This window comes from Diadema antillarum, unplaced genomic scaffold (assembly GCF_040938485.1).
Source record: "Diadema antillarum isolate AM-2024a unplaced genomic scaffold, OU_Dant_1.0 seq00000049_RagTag, whole genome shotgun sequence".
Lineage (NCBI taxonomy): Eukaryota > Metazoa > Echinodermata > Echinoidea > Diadematoida > Diadematidae > Diadema > Diadema antillarum.
Window position 1 is genome coordinate 974,527 of NW_027271158.1, and position 20,382 is coordinate 994,908.

Below are 20,382 nucleotides of genomic sequence, written 5' to 3' on the forward strand. Positions count from 1 at the left end.
TACCAGTCCCTATCCATTTTGACGCAACATTTGACCTTTAGTGTGGGACTATGGTACTGGAGTATTAAAAGCTTAAAACTACAGTTGTACCTTGAAAGAGTTTGATGGAATTAATCGATGTGGTTTGATTTGATTTGATTATGTGTCATCATACGTAGAACTCTCAAAGTGGTTGTACATTTTTTAGAATAGCAGTTCAAGTTACTACTGGGTGCATGGATTCAGGAAAAAAGGGAGGAAATATGTACTGTTTTTTGGTTTGGTTTCACGTTCACGATGTTTACTCGTGGCTTACTAATGTTTCCTGGTGGTTCAAATGAAAGTAATTTGATCACTGCCATGTAGTGAAAACCTTGATTCATGAGACTTTTGAGGGGGAAACTGTCACTCAGAGCCAGAAATAAAGATTTTATTTCCTTGTCTGGCAGTCTCCGGTAGAAATATAGGCCTACTAGAATCAAAGAAAGCACATTGTGAAACAACAACCATTTTGGTCCCGCATGCTGTAATCTGTTATACAGTTTAACAAAACAGTTGCCCAAATTCTTAAATCATTCGTTATTGTGCGTCCCTCCCCCTCCCCCCTCCAAAAAAAAAAAAAAAAAAACAATCACTTTCGCTTACAGTTGTTATCAGTTTTTGCATTATAATTTGAAAGTCAATTTTATTTGCTGCCATTACACGGCAAAGAAAAAAATCCCTCGCCTGCAAATAAAGCGCTTTCAATACCCAGACTGCGCATGCCTAAACAATGACCGCAGCATAACCCTGGGCACCCAAGTGTGCAAACCTAAGGGCTTTTTACACTTGCAAATTTTTGCTTAGTCCCGTACCAACGGTGGGGCTTAGGGGGGGCCTTAGCCCCACTGTTGGTACCGGACTTCCGTTAGCCCACTTTCTGTTTACACAAATGTTTTTGCCAAAGTGGGCTAGCCCCACCGATAATCCCATACTATCTGGCCTGGAAAATAGCAGGGTTAGCACCGCAATTGCGGTGCCAAGCAAGCGAGTGTAAACAGAATGAAAAAATAATCCGAGGCTATAAAGCGACGGAGACGAAGTCCGACCCCCACTGACCAATCAGAAACGAGGTAATCAAGTACTGCCGGTGCGTGCGTGAACTTGTACCGTGCACAGCGTAAACATGAATATTCATGTGGTTTGGAAAGTACGGGGCTAAGAAATACGAGTGTAAAAAGGTCAGTTTTCTCCTTAGCCCAGGACTAGAGCTTAGTACGGGATTTATTGGCGAGTGTAAAAAGCTGAAAAAATTGTTACGGGACTAACGATAGTCCTGGGTCAGAGAAAGTACAGGGTTAAGAAACACAAGTGTAAAAAGGGCTCTAGTGTGGTAAGTTGCATTGTGGGATTGAAAAAAATAATGCATCCCCAGAGACCCTAACCCTATGCAGACATGGATGCATGGTGTGATAGGTTTCCTTGGCATTTTTCTCTCTCTAGCTCCATTGCAATGTCTTTGTCAGTGTCTTCAAAAATGTGGGCAAACTTCATCTTGAGATGTTCTTTACATTTCATTGGCTGGAGTTTGATATCCTATCGCCGCCTTGTTTTGTATGACATTTTGTGATGTAACTCCTGCAGTGCAGATATTTTTTTTTTGCTTGGTTGATATCAAGTATTTTTTTTTCTTTTTTTTTAATCTGAACGTCAGCAGCTTGAATCTCTAAATATAGACTCTACTCTCCCTACCAAGATAGAAAAGATTTCTGAATTATGATCCAAAGACTATTTTGGTGATAAGCTTCAGTTTCCCCAACGTAGCTTGTAAAACCCTCCCCCACCAAAACGATAAAAGAAGGAAAGAAGAAGAAGAAAAAAAAGGAAAGCATTTTGCCAGACAGCTGACGACGCTGGTGTCTCAGGTGAACTTGTTGCTATGACAACACAATCAAGTTGGCTGCAGACAGACATGCAGACTTGCAACTGAAGATCGCTTTTGATGACATGCTTGCTTGCATTCTCACTGCAGCAAAAGTTTGATGGTGTTTAGATAGATCTGTATTAGACACCAAAACGAGCCAATGCAGCACAGTGGAGCAATCTACTGAACCTCCCTGATCAAGCTGTAGCTCCTGCATGTCTCCGTTAACTAGCAGGAAGATTGTCTCGTTATTAACTCAGACAGGCTTTAGATTAATCTTATTTGGTAGTGTGAGTGGGCTGTCAATCTGCAGACAGGTTTACTTTCAATCCAGCCCCACTCCAATGACTGCAATGTCTTGCAAGTTAGCTCTTTGACCCCGCATACAGTGCGGGGCTGGGCCGAGCTGCGGCCGAGCCCGGCCTCAATCGCGGGGTGGAGCCCCGCAATTTTGTACGTTTACACTGCCGGGCTCGGCCCAGGCTTTTAATTCAAACCTTTCAATATTTTGTCATAGTTGCGCTCTGCTTGTAAACAAACGCAATTTGGTATAGTCTGGTTTCCAGACCCTTTGCCAACTGGACTCCGCGGCGTTGCCGCCTTTGCCAAAGGAAAAATCCTTTGCAGGACAAAACCACCTTAAACTACACTCGTTTTCAACGTTGAGGGCGTTAATATCCTGAATAGCGAAATAGTACGGACAGAGGGTCTGGAAGCCAGACTAAATTTGGTACCGCATTTGGCCCAGTTTGCGTTTACACTGAGAAAAGGCCGGGCTTGGCCGCGGTTCGGCCGCGGCCGAGACCACCTCCAGAGCATGTGCGGCCAATTTTGGCCCCGCATTTGGCCTTTTGCGTGTTTACACTGAAATGAAGGCCGGGCTCGGCCGCGGCCAAGCCCAGCTTTTTCGCTCACTGTAAACGGGGTCTTTGATGCATAGGTATTTCACCTAAAGCTTCCCCCGTACCTCACTGAAATGTTTTTGTTTGACTGATAAAGTACATAGTTATGATACCCGTCAGTCATCCAAATTCCACCCCTGGAAAATGGAAACAAACATCCATTCAAAATCCATTCACCACCTTGGTCCAGTCATTTGGAATACGCTACCGCCCTGTATTCGAAATTCACAATTTAACAGGATGTTTTCCAAAAAAAACTCAAAATATTTCTCCTCGCCAAATACTTGATCCACCACTTGTATAATTTACCCAACATAGCGTTGCATTTCCTTTTATTCTTGTGTTTTCCAACTCTTTATAGTCAGGTGATCCCATCACTGCCAGCCCTTGAGGCTTTTATGGGACACCTTTTTCTTTCACTTTACTTCACTTCTCTTTTCTTGTTCTTTTTTTTCAAGTGTGACTTTTTTAAAAGTCTGACTTGTTACCACTCTGTTATAGGATGACCTTTGTCATCCCTTTGTGAATTATGTGTGAATTATTTTATATTTCATCATTTTAATTGTGTATATTGTAAATCTTGACAGAAATAAAGGAGAGTTCTGTGCTCTCAATCATGCATTCATTCAAGCTGGAGCTTGTATATTGTCCTGGCAATGGGAAGGACTTTGCATGTTGATTCTCAGTCTCAAAATGATATATGTATGGTCAGTCCTAGCCCCTGCAGTATTATGGAAATCTTAATGTCGCAATTGTGATAGTCATTACCCCCCCCCCCAAAAAAAAAAAAAAAAAAAAAAAATGTAAAAGTGTTGAAGATGAGAATTTGTATCACAACTGTAATATGGTTGTTATGTTTTGGATCTGTAATGCATGCAAAGTCACCTGCCATGTAAACATCCAAAGATCAGAAATGCTGTCAGAAATGCGCGGCACCATCTCATAAATTCGCATCTCGAGTTGTAAAAGACAAACATAGTGGACCATAACTTGATTCAGTGGTAGGGTTGACAGTGTATCCGTACCCTGGAAATTAAATTTGTGACGTGGGAGGGCATCTATGAGGTACCAGGTACCCCAAATGTGCTCCTTATTGTTTGTCAATTTCCTCCATAACTTACAGAAATTATACCCAGTGCATACAAAGCTCATTCCGAAATGAACTCTGTAAATGCCCTTTTTGTGTGTGCTTTGTTTTCCTTTTGTGCTGCTTCTCATTGTTGCAGTTAATTACAAAATTATTGAAGCAGCACAATTGCAAACACGAGTGCTGCATACATGTATGCTACATAACATACAACCGCATACAAAACGACTGTATGAAACATCATGTGTAACATGCCCAATGGGATTTTTCAACATCCCTTTATTACCTCATTTTATGTGATACAATATTAATAAAGCTGATAGCATGCATGGCATATATGAGAAATGTATAGCATGGTAATTATATATTTGATCAAGCATCGAACACTGTGCCATGCATGTTCCAAAGTTTCAAAATTGTGTGGTAAACATGTAGGAAATGCTATGCAGCTCATAACACAAATGTGTTGATGATACGTCCCAATTGCAAGATCAGAACAAGGTGTTCAGTGAGCACTTATGGGTTAGGCCAAAAAAAAAAAAATTGTTGCATTGGCGTAACATGAGATTTTCAAATAGGGTCGGTCGGGCGGATTTTTTTTTTTTTTTTTTTTTTTTTTTGCTACCTGCATTTTACGTGTAAAACTCGTACTCAGCTCAGTAAACAGTTACAACTGCTGCACCGAATGTGCTGTGTTCATCTATTCTACAAATCATTTATGAGGCCGATATTACTGGAATTATACCCCTTCACAGAATTTAAAGATGTTGAAATCCCTATCCTGAATGTTTTCACTTCATATTTTACTATTTTGACTTAGATAAGATAGATGCAAATTGACCCATATGTACGATCTTTTCATCGCACACGGTGATCTCTATTACAGTCCCACATATACAGATTCGTGTAAGTTCTCCACACAAGAAACCTATGGCAAAACTGTGCACAATACATCGCAGTCTGAATGCTACGTATACACTGAATAAATCTTGTTAGAGTACGTGTCCGTGTTGGAAACAGATGACGTACTGATCAAGGAAGGCTTATGCGAGGCGCTAGATCTCTCCCTCGTACATCCGATATCCCCAGAGCCGTTTCCACTTCCGGGTTTGTGCGATCGCGATCGCAATCAACAAGATATTTGATATCGATAGCAAAAAAAATAATAAAAAAACATGGGGTCGGCGGAATTTTTAGGGTCGGGCGGGTTACGCCAATGCAACAATTTTTTTTTTTTTTGCCTTATGCATACACGTAACTCGGGTGATAACATTCTTACATGCACTTCTTTTCAAGTTGATACACTTTCCCCCATTGGGAATGCTGAAAAATATTTCTTCAAGTACAAGGAATTAACGACGTGGAATTGTGGGTGTGGGGGGGGGGGAGGAGCTGTGATGTTTTATGATCTACTAATGATTAACAGCCTCACAGGAAATCTGTAAGTTTGCTGGCAATATTAAACAAGAGAATCAAGGGCAAAAGTGGAAGGGAGTGACTGGGAGAAAAGAGAAAGAAAGAGGGAGGCCTTGATCAAAGACTAGCAGAGAGGTCATTTGAGGTCACAGTACCCTGCTGTCACCTTGATTGGTTAGGGACTGCCTCATGGCTTATCAGGCATTCCTCAGACCATCCAGACTAATTATATAGGATGTCACCTTTGACCTCTGTGGTCAGGTTTAGGGTAATCCCCTGCCTGATGTCAGCAGACCACAGCTATGTAACCTTGTGGTTTAGGGCAGGGGAGTGTAGGGGGTGCCCTGTATTGTGTTACCCTGTGCAAACATGTGCTTGTGTGTGTATGCACAACATTGTGCATGTATGAATCAATGGTGGTGTTGTTTGTTTTGTTGCTAAATATTCTCTATGCCTGCATGTTTATGCTCCCTGGTGTATGTGCGATTGTGTGTGCGTGTGTGAGTGTGTGTGTGTGTGTGTGTGTAGATTGTCTAAGCCTAGCCACGTTTCATACATTGCAGACCTGTATATATTCTTCATCTCTGCATTACCCCCCTTCTTTCATCCCCACCCATTCTTCCCATAAACCCTTCCATTCCCTCCACTGACTTGTTATACCAACTGCAGATCATTATGTAATCATGCGGGTCAAGTTTTACTGTAAAACCAGCAACATTCGCAGTATGAAACTTTCACGATTTGCCACTGGCATTCAATGCATTGTGTAGACGAAACCTTTCACATGCATTTTTAATATTATACTTTGGCAAATCTTTGCTTCTTGCGAAATTTGTGAAAATGTCTGGTTTTAATATTATCAAACATTGTTTTATAAACAGATACAGCACAAAACTGTCTAGTCAAATATATGGTAGCTGTAGTCAAGAAGAATGAGGCTGTACTGCCCATGAAAGACTTCAGAAAAAACCCTAACCTCATCCAACTCCACCCCACCCCATGTAGAGCTCTACTTTTCACAAAAATGTAAAATGTGTAGGCCTATATGTATGTGTAGTAGCTCACTCATGGAAATCAAAATTGTTAAAGGAATTTGGGAGATATTTTAAAATGAATGAACATAGCCGGTCCAAACTGGTCTTGCTCAGAATATGCACCATATATTTTTGCAGATAATATTGTACTTTTTTAATTGCGTACAGGACGTACAAAAGAATTTCAAAATGGTGTAATTTGGTATTGAGATCCATTGCAGCTGAATGAGAAAGAAGTATTATCCCTTCTCAAAAAGGAAAGTTAACAATTTTCCATTATACAGACAATCAACAGTTGAATATAGGAATTCACATTTTGGCCTGTTGTGAAGTTCAAAAAAAATCATGGTACATATGTGTAGCTCATGATCATGAAATTCACACAGTGAAGCCATAGCAAACCGTGTGACATACAAGCGTATGCAGCATACGTCATGTAGGCCTATGTTTCCTTTTTGTGCTATTGATCTTTCAGCTGCACTTCAGACCAACAGTCTGAAGACAAGACTAGTTTGTTGTTCAATGTTGTGTAGCTTGCTATTTTCACACTATGACTATAATGTTATGCATGAAGCTGCTTGGATCAATTATAGGTTATTGACCGGCTTGAAGTGTCTCTTCTTATGGGCAATCATGCCGCCCACTCTCAAATGTGTTCTCAAGCATGTGATCTTGGATAAGGACTTGCGCATCGAAATATGGAGTTTCATCACAAAATGGGCTATTAAAGCACTAGTTTTAAACATTTTGAAGTAAGTCCATTATCAGGTAGAGCAAAATAAAACCTTTCTAGTAATAACTTGCATGAAACATAACAAGGAATCATTTTAGGGAGATCCTTCACCCCTTATGCTGTAGAATACAGAAGTGTGACGTCATAGTCATTCATCGCCATGGAAACTGGTTGCAAACAACCTCACATAACCTGAATATCTGTGAATACAACGGTTGCTAACCATCCATGTACCTGGTTCCAACCTACAGCCCTAATCCTTTTGCAAGGGTACAACATGTAATATATTTCGTGTAGAACCAACACTATTCAAGCTATGAACAAAAGACTGTGACATCATCACTTTGGTACTTTGTGCTGCCTGTAAGATCTAAGAATATTATCCCCTTCGGAGGTAAAAATTACTTTCACCAATAATCAATATTGCTGAACTAACAGTTGGTGGTTTGTGTGCCTGTACCGGCCACATCTGAAGGCCACACCCTGCAGAACAAGAGAACTGCATGGTTCCTAAACCTTTAAGAGATGTGTTTATGTTTCATAAAATCAGCAGTATGCAATTTCATTTCTAATAGTTCTGAAGATCATACACCAGTATTTGCTCTCCAGTTTGTTTTTATATGCAATTCTCACAGTAAAACACAAGGCTAAATCAACAAAACTGAAGAATAAAACACTGAAACCACACACACAAAAAAAGAAAAAAAAAAAGATCAATAAATAATGATAATAATAGATAAATGATAAAAAGTTGCATTGCCATTTCCAGGAAAGTTCTTAACTACATGCGGGTATCATGCGGGCTCTGTCAGTTTTTCCAGAAATGGATTTTGCAGAACAGAAAGAAAAAACCCCAACAAAACTGACCATATTTAAGAGCAGCCTGATGAATATACAGGATACATTGGTAACCATCTACAGTATGTCCCAAAAAAAATTACAACGGGGCCCTTCGCAATGATATCTTTGAAAGTAGTGAATCAATCTAAATACAAATTCAGTGTATGAAACTATAACTCATTGCCCACATCTTACAGAAAACCCCATTTGATTTGCTTCAGTGGTCAAAGAGAAATACGGAATTTTGTAGAGGATGTCGGGAATCTCTTCTGTCCAAGTTCTGTCTATTATTCAGACACAAGATCATCGAAGTGCTAAACTCGGAAAAATCCGATTCATGACATGCTTTACAACAATCCACATTTCTCTGTGACCGCTTGACCAAATCGAATGGGGATTTCTGCAAAATAAAGCTAAAATGTTATATTTTAACGCCGTGAAGTAGCATTTAGAAAATTTAATCATATAGGGCGTTATCAATACAAAAATCTGATTGTAATTATTTTGGGGACACACTGCAGTAAGTCGCCCAAAAAATTACAATCAGATTTTCGAATTGATAACACCCAATATAATCAACCTGTCTAAGTGCTACTTCAGGGTCTTAAAATATTACATCTTAGCTCTATTTTGCATAAAACCCCATTCAATTTGGTTAAGCGGTCACAGAGAAATGTTGATTGTTGTAAAGCATGTCATGAATCGGATTCTTTCGAGTTTAGCACTTCGATGATCTTGTGTGTGAATAATAGAGAGAACTTGGACAGAAGCGATTCCCGACATCCTCTACAAAATTCCGTATTTCTCTTTGACCACTGAAGCAAATTGAATGGGGTTTTCTGTAAGATGTGGGCAATGAGTTATAGTTTCATACCCTGAATTTTTATTTAGATTGATTCACTACTTTTAAAGATATCATTGCGGAGGGCCCCGTTGTAATTTTTTTTTGGGGACATACTGTACAGACTGCATGTACTATAAGTTTAGATGGAATTTCTCCCTGGAGAGGCTTTTGTTTCTGTTTGTTTGTTTGTTTGTTTAAAGTGGACATTTTTGCACCAACAATCTTTCATGCTTGGGTAATGTCAGTGAATATGTTTGTTTGTTTGTTTGTTTGTTTGTTTGTTTGTTTGTTTCTAATATTGCAGCTTGGAGTACATCTATTCAAAATTTTACATCTCCTAAGTAAACTTAATCTTGTGTTATCATTTTCATTGTAGTTCAGACTAGCACAAACTTTGCAAAAATCACACAATATGAAAATAATCCTTGTTTACAGTATGTGATAAACCTCTTAAAAAGTTTTCATTTCTATAGCTGACTAGGTAAGCACCTGTCTGACATATGAGACATTGAGCCAGTTATGGCCAAGACTTTATAACAGCAAAAGATCTGTTTCAAATTGGAAACCAGTGACTGTAAAATTGACAGATGTGATCATTGATCACAATAAAACATGGAGCATTTCCATGTCACCAAATTTGTTTTACGTGTTGTACGTTTGCGTTGTCATGCCGAGGTTGCGCACGATGACTGCCATCGTTACTCAACAGGTGGATGACCTGTGGTAGTCGAGTCTCAAAGTTCAGAGCGCGCGATGGCACGAAAGTCTCCCGTTGCCGTGCAGCTCGACAATGCCGGCAAGTTGTCTGGCTTTCAAGAATGCGTGTGTACCGCTAAATTTCAGAAATAAAGCCTGAAGTACCTGTCAAAGCTCTTCAGTAAACAAAGTCATCCGATTTGTAGGGATTTTATGTCGTTGAGAGATGGAAAGAGGACAGTGAGAAGATGCTGAAGGAGAACTTTCTTTGAACATCCTATTCCTTGTCATTCAGAGAGACATCCTGTCACATTGCCCAGCTTTGACCACAACCATAAAAGCTGTGCCTGGTTCTCATACTTTCTGTGGAAATATTGATACTGTTGCCACAGGGGCACATGTCTCACAACCAATTATACACAAGCAAAAGGCAGCAGAGCCTAAACAGCTTCAGATCTAATCTTCTAACTTGAGAGGTGATTGCATGGATGTATACAACTACAACTCCAAGATTAGGTTAGCTTTAGAGATGTCTAGACAGTCTAGGATGTGTGATAGAGAGGGGGGAAAAAACTAATGTGATTAATTCAGGATACGTCCCCCGTTTGTGAATTTGTAGGAAGAGGGAATGGATTGTGTTGGTTGCCATAGTGACAAAGACCAGAGATGCGGGGATGGGAAGATTATGTTGGTAGACACGTGCCATCTCTTACACCAGACACCAGATACCAGTTGTCCTGACTCATCCTCCTTCTTCTCTTCTTCCTTTTCTCTCCTCTTTCTCCTCCTCCTCCCCTCCCCTCCCCCCTTTCATTCTCTTTCTGTTAGCCTCCCCCTTTGGTAGACTACTGACTCATCATAATATCACTTAATAGTTGACCTCATTCCCCAGGCACTTACAATATGTAAATCTGGCTTAGTTTTCAGCCTCCTTTTTAATGATAATTATGATGTTAGTGATGCTGATAAAAATAGTAGAAGTGAGTACCCTGGTATTAAAAAGCAGGTGTACAGATAGTGATAGTGATGTCCATGATCACAATTATCATCATTGCTACAATTGTATTATCTATATATAACTGCTCTCATTCTACTACTAACCCACTGAGGGTGGGCAGATTTTGCTATAACACACATTTCCCTTACACACCTGCCTGAGTGTACTCGAGACTAATATTCAACGGGTTAAGTTCATCTTCCATCTTATTGTCATCACCATTATCAACAAAGGTTTCATAGAGACCAGTATGTACAGTTTGTCCGTGCTGCGCATCGAGGCATACATGTACTGTGCACCAGTCCGAAAGGCATCGTGGTTTCCACAAGCCATCATCACACCCTGCACACTTGAACTCATCCGCATGCTGCCTTCCACCTGCTCCCACAGTTTATTCATGTATGCAAATCATATATCCTGCTCCAGTCAGTGGAAAACTCTTGTCTGCCTCAGGAAGAATAGGGGGGGGGGGGGGGGATGGGCGGAGAGTGAAAGTGAAGGTGAGGGAGGGCTTTGAGTGTTAAAGTACAAAGAGAGACAGTGAGTGACGTATGGGGGGGGGGGACTCAGAAAAAAATGTGCAAGTGAAGGAAGAGTATGGAAGAAGGAGAGTATTAAGTGTTAAAGTACGAAGTGAGGCAGTGAAGGACAGATGTGGGATGGGGCACTGGGAGAAAAGAAATACAGATGAAGGAAGAATAATAGTATGGAAGAAGAGAGAATTCAATGTGATGAGAAGAAAGATACAAGAAGAAGAAAAAGGAGAAGGAAAATAATGATGGGGAAGGAGATGAATAGTGCAGGTTTAGAAGTGAGAAAGAAAAGAGGAGGTTGAGATGACAGGGAAGATGAGAAAGAAATGGAAGCTGAAGAGAAGGTTGTAAGTAAGGAGACACTGATAAGAGATTAGAAGGGAGAGAAAAAGAAAGAGGGCAAAAAGAAGATGATGATTCACAGCATTTGTAGGATGGGTGCCATATATCTCTTTAAAAAATAGAAATATTGTATGAATATATGTTTTCTGCATTTTCATTTGAAGGACAATTTAATATAACATGTGAAAATTGTCATCAAATAATCATGGTAAGCATTATACTTTCTGCATATCAACTGCCTGAATCTACTTTCTGATTCAATGTGTTCTAATTCGTGCAAGTGTCTTCCGCATTATCTTCAACCCAGAAGTCGAGTTTCTCGCTACCTTGCCTGGGGAACACATTGACTTTAACCGTCTCCCTTGATAACGTAATACACTTCTCAGAATTAGAGCGGACAAGAAAGAAAGCGAAGTACATATAAAACAGACAGGAGCGTGATGGGGGGGGGGGGGGTGAGTGAACCTGATCTGTGCATAGATAATTCATTCGATTATATCATGCACGGAAATTGACAAACTCAGATATGCCGAATTGTTAGATGCAAGAGATACCTGGGCATTTTCCTCTCGTTTAGATGGCAGATTATGATAGGATGACCCGACAGTAGGGAGAGAAATGACGTCACTGATTTTTATCACATATTTCTGCCGCCAGTGGCTTTTGTTTATGTTTTCTTTCTTTGGGCTATTGCAGAATGAAAATATGACATTCTTCCTTGTAGTGATAGTGATTTATACTGGTATGATTCTCATATTAGCTGTATTGTGTCTATTGTCTTGTAATTTTCTGTGCTAAGTGACATGTTATAAAATACAATATGCTGGTGGAGAATCATATCTAGCTCTGAAAGTGTTCACAAGAGTAATGAACGTGTAAGCAAAATTTGGAGACCTACATGAAAAACTGCAAACTCGGGCACTGACACTGTAGATTTAATACCATCTCAACCGCAGATATCCAGGTTTGTGTGCTAAGAGCACAGGGGATATTTGTTTCTGGGTTTCAATAATCCTAGCTCACAGTTACAACGAGAGCTAATCTTCCCAGACAAACCTCTAATCCCATTCCTTGCATAGGTTTGGTTCACACAGCATTTGTAATTTTTGAAGTTTAAAAGTTTGATGATTAGCTTGTAGTTTTAAACTATGATGCATGTCCACATAACACCTAGGCCCGAATTCACGAAGGTGGTTTAAATTTAAACCATGGTACAAATTTAGACCATGGTCTAAAATAAGCGTTAAATAGGCGTACCAATACTTGCGCGCATCAATGCACGTTTTTTTACTGGATGGCTGTTAGCGTACGCAATCTGTCAATCATAAATGCGCAGAAGAAATATACATAAACCATGGTTTAAATTTAGACCACCTTTGTGAATTCGGGCCCTAATGTTTAAGATAATAAAACTTTTGAGGAGAGCCCCACTTGATGATTAATCCGCAGACAGGAAGAAATACATACACACAGCGCTAGCAGTAAACCTGATAATGAGCAACAGCGATACAGTAGTGTGAAACACATACCAACTAGGTATCATTGAGGTTTAAAACTTTGAGCTAATCTTTGAGATTAGGTGTGTTGTGTGAACGCAACAATAGTGGTCTGGATGGAGATCAATTCTGATCACTCAAATTTATCACTTCCCACTGAATTCCTTTTCTTAAAGATCATAGCCCTCCAGCGCATTGCTTTTGAAGGAGACATATAGGCCTAATGCTATGGCAAGGAACAATGCAACATCATACAACTACATGAAATTTGTGTCAGCTGAATTGAGAATGAAAACCCTTTCTCCATAATTCCACATAATGCCTAACCTCACATTTAATCAAGCACTGAGGGAGATAATTTGGGATCAAACACTATTTCTTTTATGACAATAAGCACCCAAAAAAAAATGCATTCTGAAACCACAGTTGTACTTTTGATGGTCATTTAGCAGCTTGGGTTTTTAGTGTAATTATCAAAACAAGGTGTATTATTGTATAGAGGTTAACCATAGGCAGGCCCATCATACAATGCATGCACCCTTCATAAGTACAGTATAATCATGCAGCTCAGTTCTGGAAATCCTTATTCATGGCCTGCAAAATAAATGTTCATCATATGAAAGGGGTATTTTAGGTATTTTATCATAAGAAGAATGATTATGGAAGAACGTGAAAGACAGAGTTCCATAATGTTTTCATATTTGTGATTGTATTAAATGATATAATTCACATGATAATCTAGTGATGTAAATGAGAAGGGAGGAAAAATCGAGAATATTGCTTATTCTAAATGTGTAATATATATCACGTATAATTGATTGAGGGAAAAACAAGAAACCTGCTTGTGCTCGTTTTGTGATTAATTTAACAGACGACAAAAGCCTCAGTCAGGAGAGGATGGTGGAGTCATAATCATTAATTTTCAGCAAAAATCTCACAGGCAGCATTGTTTTTCCACATGGCAAATGTATACGCACCACGCTCCAGGAGCATTCACTGTGTGTGTGTGTGTGTATAGAGCACCGTGTCCCCATGCTTTGTGCAGCATTATAGTGGAAGAAGATTCTTGAAGAAATTAAATGTATAATCCAGAGATGACATTGTCAGTTGTGCTAGTTGCATTCAATTACTCAGTATGTGGTTAAAATATTCTTCTTCTTCTTCTTCTTCTTCTTCTTCTTCTTCTTCTTCTTCTTCTTCTTCGTCTTCTTCTTTTAAGAGAGCATAAAGACCTAGTGTGGAATGATTCTATGATATATGATTTTGATCAGTAAAATCATCAGATCATTGCTAAGTTACACTCACGTGGCAGAGGGAATTTTTACAGAGAGGTTGCAGTTTGGAGGAGTAAAGATTTTTTAAAAAACTGTAGATGCTTAATTATCACTTTATTCTTGCTGTGCATGTTAATCTGAACAGTTTGACAGTCCGTAGAACATATTTTGGGGATTTTGTTGAAGTGGAGCTTCTTGTACTCTCTTCTGAACTATGAGGGAGCTTTAGATTTTGACGCGGGGATGTTTGAGACGACGCTTGCGCTGGACGTTCTCCTTTCCCCTGCGTCGTGCTGAAAAGTAGCTTTAGATTACGCTGAGACGCAACGTATAAAAGAATAGAATGGTGCCCCAATATGATTGGTGCATGAAGTAGTTCTCTACATTGCAAACTGTGCGGACGTAACAATAGCCCAGTACGCGTAGTGAAAAACTCAGGCGACGCAAGCTAAAAATACTAGTAGATCGACTTGACGCGCGCTTCTGCACATGCTCAGAACATCCCCATTGCGAAAATCTAAAGCTTCCTATTATGACATGTACATGTGCGTGCATATTATTTGAATGCACCTGTATGTAAGCACAAAGAGGGTTGTGTGTCTGGCAGATGGCTAATGTTTGCAATGTAAATAGTGAAAACAGTCAGCGGTATGCACTATTTATTTATTCATTTCCATTCATAGGGTTGATAGCCCTTTCAGCTCAAGACTGATTTCCAAAGGGGTCCACATACATGTAAAAATACAACGTATACAAAACAATGAACAAATACGAACGTATGATAACTCTATAAATCTATACTAATGTCAGGCCGGAATTCACGAAGGTGGTACAAATGAAACCATGGTTTAAACCATGGACAAAAACCATGGAGTGCCAAGTGTCGCACGGTATATTTCGTTACAAAATTGGTCATTTCGTCGACTGACCATTTCGTGGACGAAATATTCATTTAGTTACAAAATGTTGTCATTTCGTTACAAAATAATCATTTCATCGACGAAATGACTGATTTCATAACAAAATATTCCATGCGACACTGGTGCTCCATGGTTTTTGTCCATGGTTTAAACCATGATATCATTTGTACTACCTTTGTGAATTCGGGCCTCAGTTTCTGAGCATTCTGCAGCTCCAAAGATATCAAACAGGCATCTAGAAGCATGATTGCAAACGGGTTCTCTATTAAGTCTGAAACCTCCCTCGAAGTGGGCGGTTAAGAGAGCGGAAAGCGGGTGACAGGTAACAGTGGATGGATGAGTGTTTTTGACTGGTTTCCCTTTCTACCGCTGAGTTGCTCCTAATTACGATGGTCGATGCAGATGTCAGGCGCGTGTGTCGTAAGGAGTTTAGATCGTCCCCAGCGCCTAAGCAGACTGCCAGATTTCAGGTGAAAGGAAACACCATTCCATCTTAATTTCGAGGTTATCAGAATTCACCGTTTCCTGATACTAGCCTCCTTTTTTTTTAGGGGGGGGGGGGCACCATGATGACCAAACCACCTGTACAGACCCTTGTGGCTTCGATGTCCCCCCCCCCCCCCCCCCACACACACACACTTTCATCATATGAACTGTTTTGATGACAGCTCCAATTTGAAATGACGTCTGCCGTTTCTTCATTTGAACAAGCAGCAAATTTAATAGCTGGTATGAACTCTATCGCTTATTTCCATTCATGGCATGCACTGAAATTCATTAAGTAAATATTCCCGCCTCTTCATCCCTCCAATCCTAGGCTGCATTTATCAACTTTCCCATGTTTGAAACATGTTTCAATACCCTCCATCAAATCACATAGTTTGCGTAACGCCTTTCGGATCACCTTTTTTGAGTTGTTGCGTTATCAAGTCTGTAGTGAGTTTATTGGGAAGGCTTGTCACTCCATTGCGCAATTTGACGCGAGAAGCAGAAATGTGTAGCTGGCAGTGGTTTTTGTGGGCAGGTGGGAGCTATAGATGCATTTAAAAACAATTTACGTTTTTCAACTCTACAGAAACACGCAATCACACTTTTTCAGCATTTCAAAGACACATTTCTAACCCTATAATCAAAACAGCCTTGTGTTTGTGCAAAGTGCAAAGTCTCTTAATGCGGCCGTGGTCCAGGGCCTTGGAAACTCTAGGGTTGCTCTCTTGTGCTAGTTCAGGCTTATTTTTCAAATACGATGGTACTAAAAACCATATATTTTGGCTTGCTAAAACTTCATTTCATAGTAAAAAAAAAAAAGTGTTTGGGCGGGAGAAAGATCGTTTCAAGCCATAAAAAATATATCCCAGGGCGGAGACACAAAGCCAGGGTGGGAGAAATTAAATCTCAAGCAGGAGAACGGGAGAGTTGGAGTCTCTGGGGCTGCTCCTCAGTTGCTCGTATGCTAGCGTTTTAGCATGAGGGGTGAGCCTACAGTACCTCCTCATGACTCTCTGCACAGTCACAGAGCAATTATATAGCCAGTTAAGCACTCTAGTACCTACGTACCTGTTATAAGTTCTTTCCTCAAATCATAGAAGGGTTTGCAAAATATAATTGGCTCTTCAGCAGCATGCGTGATATTCATTCAGATGATAATTATTCAATGGTGTACTCTACTAATTTATTTACATTGATGCTTACAAATATTTTACCACAAGGATACCCAGTAGTTAGATATACAGTCTTATGGATCCTACTTTCAACAAGATTTTACTACTAGGGATCCAATTCACATGAATCAGTAGTTGTTGCTATGTCAGGCAAGCCTTGGCCAAGCTTTCTGGTTGTTAGGAACAGCCATTGATAGTAAATCGAGTCATTCAAAGTGAGCAGGTGACGTCGAACAGATGAATTGAACTCTGCTTTGATTATGCGTGAGCTGTAAGATGCTGTGGGTATTTAGTTGTCAAAGTATGCAGGAGGAAAAAGAAAGAGATTGTTCTCCCTTCTCATGCTACAGCTATATGAAATCTTTAGGCAGTTTTGAGCCAAGATATGGCATGTGGCTATTCTGATGCCAAAATACACGCTATGAACATAATTTGGTGAATAGTTTGAGAGTGCTTTTATGACAAAAAACAACAACAATCAAACGGTTATGCCTATTGGTATCAAATAGTCCAATCAATCTGTCTCAGTTTTTGTAGATTGTGGATCCTTTATTTATCTTATTTTTTTCCCAAATACATGTCTTGCATCATATGTCGATAATGTGTTGACTTTTCAGGCTGCTGTTATGCAGTTTACTCTCCTGACGATACTGATTCTTTTTCCAGCATGTTAACAATTTTTCCCACAATTAACTTTGCACATTGCTGTAGCCTGCGTGTGTCTCTTTTGGAGTGTTTGTGTGTCTGTGATGGCTGATAACTTCCTCATGTTCATGGCCAGTGTGAGTGTGTGTGAGAGTTTGTGTTTGAGGTACTATGGGAATGGACATTGACTGCAACATTATAAATCTGATTACAGAAGTTAAGTGGTTGTGAACCAGACAGCTAGCAGTATTGAAATCATCAGTTAATTGCAGAGTCTGATATCCATGGAAATCCTATAAAAAAGAATGATAATGATAATAATAATAATAATAATAATAATGAAAATAATAATAATAATAATTATACTGAATTAGGTTGAAGAAAACGTAATCTTACATATTGTTGAAAAGAGTTCTTCCTTAATACATTCAACAGTGTTGACATGTTGTATTTTACTAAAGTGTGAAACCACCATGTCAGTTAGTGCCAACACAGATATGAACATGTGGGCCTGTGCATGGACAGCATGTGCATTTTTTTTTTTCTGTGAGACCCCTGTAAAATCATAATAATAATTTTAAAAAAAAATGTTTCATAACTCACATAGTGCAAAAATATATTTTACTTAGTAAAGAGTAGTGTGACCTTACAATGCAATTAAACAGTACCTGGTACCTTCGCTGTGTAGAATTAGATGAAATGAAAATGCACAAGGACAAGTTTTAATTTACAGAGAGTATGGATTCTCTCATAATGATTTGATCAGAAGCAACTGATGTGTTCATTTAACAGTTTATGCAAGTTTTATCCAGTGTGAATCATATACTGTATCTGTCACAAATAAATGCCTACGAAGGGCACACATGCTTATTTGAGCAAAATTTGACCTTTCCGCATGTCCACGTATTCAGATTTTCACAACAGCTTCCAGAAATACCGAAGTTCATGTATAACCTGAAGAGTGAGAGTTGATTTCCTGTTTATTCTGCACTTATATAATAAATTGTAATTCCCGTTTTGTCTTCTCTTTTTCGCCCTCTGCAGAGTATTCAAAAAGTCAAGTCCCAATGGCAAGGTGAGTATGATTTCAAGTTTGCACCGACGTAAATGGTAATGCATGGGACTTCCTTGTCTGAAATTTGCAGCGATGTAATAGTATAGGTATCAGGATGTGTCACACATAAGCAGACTATTTCCATGTACGAGAAGACTTTTTTGTGTGTGTGTGTGTGTTTTGTTTTGTTTTTTGCTCATGAGCATTGTAGTTGTGCCATTTCATTTGATTTTACTTTGATAGGGCTCTGCCATATGCCAAGGTTCCCGACCTAAGACAATATTACTCCGAGTACAAAATAACCTACAGCCTACAACAATATTTGTAGTGCTATAATTCAAATGTTTTGGTGGGGGGGGGGGGGGGGGTGACTGAAATACATGTTTATACTTCAATGCTTATGTTTATTCCGTCAGTAACCTGTTGAAGACAAGTCCCCGAGTGTACTCGGGCAGGTGTCTATGGGAAATGTGTGTTGTAGCAAAATCAGCTGGTCCTCAACAGGTTAATGAGACAATTTAATGCAAATTGTGTATAGCAAGTGCCAGAGAATTAATATCTTATGATGAATCAAAACTATATGAAAATGCCAAAATGCCATTTATATTCTCAGTGAAAGATCTCACAACATACATAGTAGGTTTTGGTAGCAGAAGTGCAAATAGCAGTATTGTATGGCATGGGGTAGGTGGTATTTTGAATGACAGTGATACAAAGCTGTATGTCTAAATCTTTGGAGGTACAGAATTACAAGTCATTGTCAAGATCCTGCAGAGTTCCTTGAACTGTATAAAAATAATGATGATAATAATACTTTAATAATGATGATAACAGCACTTTTATATGTATATAGTGCTTAATATGGATGTTTGTAAGTGCATTAATACAAGATAGAGAAATTTGAATGAAATACAGAATATAATTACAAATGTTGTGATTTGATCTGCCCCCCCCCCCAAAAAAAAAAAAAGAATAAAAAATGATGCACTTGCTCACAGCTGTAATAGCTAATACTCCATCAACACACTCTGTTGGTATTTAAACCAAGACCTTCAGGTATTGCATATATATGTCACATGTGCCAACATATATATATTTTTTCTGTCCAACTATTTAGCCAGAACTCATGGCGTTGAATATTACACCAACAAATGTGGTGATTTAATAGATGCTGGTATAGTACTCCTTCTGTAACTTTTGGCATGTTGCACAAACAAGGCGAGCACTGTGTGCTTTGTCTAAAAGCAGTATGCGATTACAGGATTCATCCAAACAAAACATGAAATATTACTCTTTTGACGTTATATCACTCCGTACAGGCACTATAGACCCTTATATTAGAAACATGGTTCATATGAATTGCTATGGTATAACAGAGAGCTATATATCTGTCCCCTGCTAGTTAGATCATTTTTAGTATTCGAAGAACCCTCTTACAATTTGATTTTATTTCAATAAATCAGTGTTTTAATTTCACAACATTGATATATTCAAATGTTATGCATATATGATGTTTATAAATGGTACATAAGCATAGGTTCTATAGTCTGTAATAACATTGTATTGTCCTTGTCCGTGGGAGGGGGCAAATGAGATACAAACGTATAGGAAAGATTGAACACATTTTGTATTCATCGAACGCATGACTGTCACCCATAATGCACTGTTAGTGTGAATGTGTGTAATGCATTCGGGTACATGGCAAGACACTGACAGGAGAGATGGGTGCTACGCATTGCCCCTGGGGATGAGGTTGCCGCACTTGACAGTGTAAACCTACAGTGGGTATTGGATGTGTGTGTCTAGTATGTAAAGTGCTCTGGAGGCACATTCTGCTTCAAACTGGATGTACAGTGGTTGGGATGATGGGATGAAAAGGGGATGCATGTAATGCTACTCTCTCTCATGGAACGGGTTGATGATAAAATGATATAATCCATTTGCTACAAGATTCTGAAAGCCCCATAGACTAAGCACAGGATTCACAAGATTGTTGTTGGCATTGGGTTAATTCATCGAGCACAAA

General features: G+C 39.3%; 1 protein-coding gene across 4 annotated transcripts in view; it reads left to right on the forward strand.

Moving 5' to 3' along the window:
- Window positions 1-20,382, forward strand: part of LOC139725551 (beta-arrestin-1-like) — a 182,155-nt gene that overhangs the window by 130,170 nt on the left and 31,603 nt on the right. For all 4 annotated transcript variants that reach the window (XM_071636639.1, XM_071636642.1, XM_071636640.1 and 1 more), the window contains exon 2: window positions 18,347-18,377. In XM_071636639.1, coding sequence (XP_071492740.1) covers window positions 18,347-18,377 — 31 coding nt within the window. The remainder of the gene's footprint in view (window positions 1-18,346; window positions 18,378-20,382) is intronic.